This window comes from Dipodomys ordii, unplaced genomic scaffold (assembly GCF_000151885.1).
Source record: "Dipodomys ordii isolate 6190 unplaced genomic scaffold, Dord_2.0 Scaffold8, whole genome shotgun sequence".
NCBI classification, from domain to species: Eukaryota; Metazoa; Chordata; class Mammalia; order Rodentia; family Heteromyidae; genus Dipodomys; species Dipodomys ordii.
The window spans coordinates 17,587,895-17,593,894 of record NW_012267224.1 but is presented as its reverse complement, the minus strand read 5'-3'; the positions used below and the strand labels follow the sequence as shown (position 1 = coordinate 17,593,894).

Sequence of the window (6,000 nt, the reverse complement as noted above, 5' to 3'; positions counted from 1 at the left end):
TGTGTGCCACCAGTGGCTGGATGAAGCATTTATTTTTTAAACCCAGTTGATTTTCCAATGCCAACAAAGCAATATTGTCCCTGAATAGTACCATGAGTGATTTGATAAGTCAATAGAAAGATAAATGAGAGGCACCCCCATGATACTTACAGGAAAGAGGAACAAGCTGTTAATTCAGAGACCACCAAGAAGAAAGTAAAAACAATTAACCTGCCTTTCCTCCCTCCAGTCAGTCTCGAAGACTTAATTTGGGATGTGTTCTTTTTAGGTACCAAAAAAAAAAAAAAAAAAAGGGACGGCTACCTGTGCATTCAAATTGGATTATCTTCCCAGGCAGGGAAGCCATTAGGATGCAGTCAGGCAGCTGTGACAGCTCTCAGCCCTGAGCACGGCCAGTGGCCACTGTTTTGCTCCTGAGAGCCTTCTCCCAGCCTCTGCCTGCTTTGCAGGTCTGTCTTGTCCCCAATTCTAGCACACTCACAGCCACTTCTTCTTCAGGTGGCCCTGCCAGGCAGGCTGTGAGCACAAAGCTCTCCTCTTTGGTATGAAGTATTTTTCCTTTATCTGAGATGTTAAGCCTTAGGAGAGAACTAGCTAAGCATTATACCAGGGAGAATTTCCAGTTGCCCTGTATAGATTTTGACATACCTCCAGGAAGAAATAACTTCAGAGACGATGCAGTGGAATTTCTTCATTTGAAAAAATGACAAAATTATCACCCCAAACTCATAGTTTATGTTAGGATGCGGTCCATGGGGTATAACGGTGGACTGACACATGTCTACTACCACCATAGCCGACAGAACAGGAGTTTCACTGTCCCTCGGTCCTGCTCTGTCTATTCATGCCCTGCTCTCTGCCTGCTCTACATCCAGGTCTCCTCACTGTCTTCACCTCAAGTGATAATGTGTGTCATTTCACTACAGAAACAATGTACCCTAGGGTGGGAACTGTTGACTATGGGGGAGCCTATGTGTCTGGAAAGGGGTTCACAGGCCAATTCTGAACCCATCACTCAATTTTTACTATAGAACTAAAGCTACACTACTGGAGCTTGAACTCAGGACCTAAGCACTATCCCTTAGTTTTTTCCACTCAAGGCTGGCACAATATCATTTGAGGCACACCTCCACTTCTGGTTTTTTAGGGGTTCATTGGAGATAAGAATCTAATAGACTTTTCTGTCTGGGTTGGCTTTACAACATGATCCTCAGAGCTCAGTGTCCTGAGTAGCTGGGGTTTACAGGCGATACTCACTGGCATCCATATAAAACGGAGTTTTATATAAAACAAAATTGAAAAACTCTTTTAACACTGCTTTTGTTTCACTTCACAGGTTCCTATGAATTGAATATTTCCCAAACATGAAGACAACATTTGACCTACTCATTTATTTTAATTATAAGAATTTCATAGAAACATAAACTACAAATATACCTAAAAGTGGCAGCCTAGAACTTAATAACTGTATAGGCTTTCTGATTATTTCAATTGCATATCAAAAGAATTACACAGAAGACACACATTTATGCAAATGAAGACATTAATTACAATCTTCTTTTGAAAGTTATTTTAAAATTTTTCATTAAAAAAATCCAGATAATGCCCAGGTATAATAGAATGTGTGTATAGTGTATATGTGTGTGTGTGTGTGTGTGTGTGTAAAATTTTTCATTAAAAAAATCCAGATAATGCCCAGGTATAATAGAATGTGTGTATAGTGTATATGTGTGTGTGTGTACTGGGGCTTGAATTCAGGTCCTATCTCTTAGCTTTTTTACTCAAGGTTGATGCTGTTCACTTGAGCCATAGCTTCCCTTCCAGCTTTTTGGTAGTTTCTTGGAGATAGGAGTCTTACAGACTTTCCTGCCCAGGCTGACTTCAAATGGATCCTTGTATCTCAGTCTTCTGAATCACTAGAATTACAGCATAGGATGCCGGCTCATGGCAGCATTTTAATAAAGATGTTTGCTTACTTTTCCTCAAGTTCTTAAAGAATAAACATAAAACAAGGAGGAAAACGTATCTCCATAAGCTATATAAATATTTAAGAGTGATAATTTGAATTGCTTGGCCCTTAGACATATTGCTTTAAAAAGTCAAGTTCTGCTTAACTGGAGGTAAATGTAAATCCATTCAGACCAGAGTCCTTCACTCTGCCTTTGGCTGCAGATGATACTTCTGTGGCTGGAAAAAGTTTTCTTCAATAGCATCAACAAGGTCATTCAGTTCCTTCTTCAGTTGCTCAGGATCACTGGGAAATGAGAGGAGGGAATCCAGGTCAAGGGATTATTCTAACATGTCTTTCAAACACTCTCCATTGACCAAGTGCACTAACCCCAAGAGGAAGACCTAATAAGAAAACAGAACTCCAATAACTTATGCATGGAAATATATCTGTTAACTGATGAAAAAAAGTCCCAATAAGATATTATTTTATTTTTCTTAAAGGTTTTTCCCAATTACCTCTTATTCTTTGCATTAGAGTGTGTGTGTGTGTGTGTGTGTGTGTGTGTGTGTGTGTGTGTGCGCGTGCGTGCGTGCGTGTGCTCTGGTGCTAGGGCTTGAACTCAGGGCCTGGATGCTGTCCCTTCTTCACTTAAGTGTTCTACCACCAGAAACGCAGCCCCACTTCCAGCTATTTGCTGGTTAACGAGAGGTCAGTGTCTCAGAGACTCTCCTGCTTGGGCTGGCTTTGAATGGTAATTTTCAGATCTTGCCCTCCTGAGTAGCTAGGATTACAGGCATGAGCCACCAGCGTCTGCCACATTAGAATTTTTAGATTTTGGGCCTAGCATCTCTAGATTTCCAATGCATGTACCTACTAGTGTAGAGAAAACTTTCTTGATTCCAAATCCTGCTGTACTTTTATCCAGGATATCCTGAGTTCTGAATCCCCCAGGCTAAGCCTGTCCCTAGTGTCAACCCATCCCATCAGGGGACAATCTGTTTGCAGGTCTGAGCCATCAAACACCAGGAAATGCCCCCTGACTATTTTCCCTTGGGAATGTAATTCATCTTGAAAAAGAAACAAGCAAAAAACTGTCATAACTAAAGTATAGACAAAAATAGGGAAGTTGACCTAAGAATCAAGTATGCAAGGAATATGGAAACTCCTTATTTATATGTGGCAAACAATCCACTCGGTTATGCTGCTGGTTTGCAGCAGCTTATGGAACATAGCGTGAGTTACTGTAAGTTTCAAACAAAAATATCTGGATTTGAAAAACAAAATGTTTCAAACTTTACTCTTAACTACCTGCAAAGTTCATATGCAAAGCTCATTTAATGGAAATGACAGTACCTGTAATTATGTGAGCTTGTTTTTATATTACAGGAGCTAACTAGCACAATGAAAGCAATGGATTTATAGACATTAATTGTGCCTCCACTAGGTGCTAGTAGCTATGTGCCCTGGGGCAGGGAGCCTCAGCCTCTCAGGTCTGGATTCTTCATTTGTAAAATTGGAATAAAGACTTTACCCTCTTGAGAGAGTTGTTATTCAGATTGAGATACATTACATAAAGTAATTAGCACAGAATTTGGCCCAACGACCTGAATAAATGTACCTAGCATTGTAATTATTTTATCCCTACTGACAACATATGTATAAAATGTCTCATAAACATTAGGAATTACACTGGCTGCTTTTCCTTCTCTATAAATATGCTATGAAGAAAATAACAGTTCTCAGGAAAGTAAATAGAGTAATAATGATTTAAAACAATATTTAAAAACAAAACCTAAGAATGAAACTCAGGGGATTTGCTGTTAACTATTATTTGTTAATCTGGTATGGTTTTAGCCATGGTATATCTGTCTATTGATTTAATGTTTCTGACATTGCATTTATATGCATTTACATGATGGGAGAGAAGATCAGTACTACTGCACATGATTTAGTAATGTAATAATTCCTAAAACGGAAATATGTCTTACTATTCCCCATCCTAATACTAATATGATTCAGGAGTCCCTCTTCCCCCATCACCAGTAATTGCAACTAGAATTTTGAACTTGCTGGGTAAGTGTTTTATCACTTGAGCCATACCTTCAGCCCTAGAGCTCAAATAAATAATGGCATAGAGCCATAAACACTAAATAAAAAAGAAGAGACATGGGGCTGGGAAGGTGGCTCAGTGGTAGAGCACTTGCCTTGCATGCTCGAAGCCCTGGGTTCGATTCCTCAGCACCACATAAGAAAAAAGCCAGAAGTGGCGCTGTGTGGCTCAAGTGGTAGAGTGCTAGCCTTGAGCTGAAGAGCTGAGGGACAGCGCCCAGTCCCAGAGTTCAGGCCCCACGACCGGACCCCAAAAAAAAAGAAAGAAAAGAAGAGACATTCCAGGCACCAGTGGCTTACACCTGTAATCTTAGGAGGCTGAGATCTAAGGATCTCAGTTCAACCCAGCCTAGACAGAAGAGTCCCTATGAGTGCTAGCCTTGAGCAAAAAGAGCTTAGGAACAGCACCCAGACCCTGAGTCTAAGCCCTACTACTGACAAAAAAGAAGAGGAGGAGGAGGAGGAGGGGGAGGAGGGTTCTGGGAAAACAGATCTTTAAGTTGCACTAAGTCCTTTGATTAAAACAAACAAACAAAAAGAATGCATACAGGCCAGGTGCTGGTGGTTCATGGTGTAACCCTAGCTACTTGAGAGGTTACAAATGGGAAGATTATAATTCACCATCCCAAGTAGAAAAGTTCACATGATCCCTTCTCAACTCATAGTTGGGAACAATACAGCCCGCCTGTCTTCCCAAGCAACATGAGAGACTATGACTGGGAGAATCCAAGTTCCAGGCCAGCCTAAGCAGAAAAGCCTGCAAGACTTGATCTCCATAGACAAGAAGGTGAACATAGTAGCATGTTCTTATGAACCCAGCAACAACAGAAAATCTAAAAGCAGGCAGTTCATCCCTAGGTAAATGTCCATCTGGGAAGTGAAACCCTCATCCTAAAAATTACCAGTGTAGAACAGGGCTGGAAGCAAGGCTCAGCAGTACTGCACCAGCCTAATAGACTCCATGCCTTAAGTTCAAACTCCAGTACTACCAAATGTTAAAAAAAAAAAAGGTGCATAGAAATGTAAAAATACTAAGTAAGATGAGAAATACAAAGAAATGTCTATGGAAAGCGATATTTAATATGGTATAAAGGAGCTTATTAGCTGGGTGCCATTGGCTCACACCTGTAATCCTAGATACTCAGGAGAGGCTGAGTTCAAAGCCAGCCCTGGCAGGGAAGTCCACGAGACTCTTGTCTCTAACTAACTACCAGAAAACCAGAAGTGGCACCGTGGCTCTAAGGGGCAGAGCACTAGCACTGCATGTAAATTGCTCAGGGACGGTGCCCAGGGCCTAAGTTTAAGCCCTACAAGTAGTGTCTGTGTGTGTCTGTGCGCACGCCAGTCCTGGGGCTTGAACTCAGGGCCTGGATACTATCCCTGAACTTTTGTGCTCAAAGCTAGTGCTCTACTACTTGAGCCACAGCTCCACTTCCAGTTTTCTGGGTGGTTAACTGGAGTTAAGAGTCTCATGAAAAAAAAAAAAAAAAGAGTCTCATGAACTTTTTGCCTGGGCTGGCATCAAATCATGATCCTCAGATCTCAGCCTCCTGACTAGCTAGGTGTATGCCACCAGTGCCTGTCAATAGCTTATTATTTACCCATACAGAAATACTGATAAAAGCATATTATTTTTTAATAAATTATTGACAATTTAGAATTCACAGAAAAAGAACTGCTTTTATATGTTGGCTTTATGGCTGATATTTTGTCCCCTAAAATCCAAATTAATTTTAAAAAAGAGACATTTAATTCAGTTATTGAAATAATTATGGTATCAAAATCTACTTTATCTACTATAATATTTGTGAAATATAAAGAGAGGTCAAGTGTTCCAGTAAAAATCTGTCATCCAAATTTCAACATGCTGCAAGTTTATGGACTTCCTCCAGGCAGTCTTATAGGTCTTTTTTTTTTTTTTTTCTTTAAAAAGTAACAAA

General features: G+C 40.4%; 1 protein-coding gene across 1 annotated transcript in view; it reads right to left on the bottom strand.

Moving 5' to 3' along the window:
- Positions 1–1,856: 1,856 nt before the first annotated feature.
- Pgm2 (phosphoglucomutase 2) overlaps positions 1,857–6,000 on the bottom strand; it is a 46,638-nt gene continuing 42,494 nt past the window's right edge. The window contains exon 15 of the mRNA XM_013008902.1: positions 1,857–2,254. Coding sequence (XP_012864356.1) covers positions 2,152–2,254 — 103 coding nt within the window. The 3' untranslated portion in view covers positions 1,857–2,151. The remainder of the gene's footprint in view (positions 2,255–6,000) is intronic.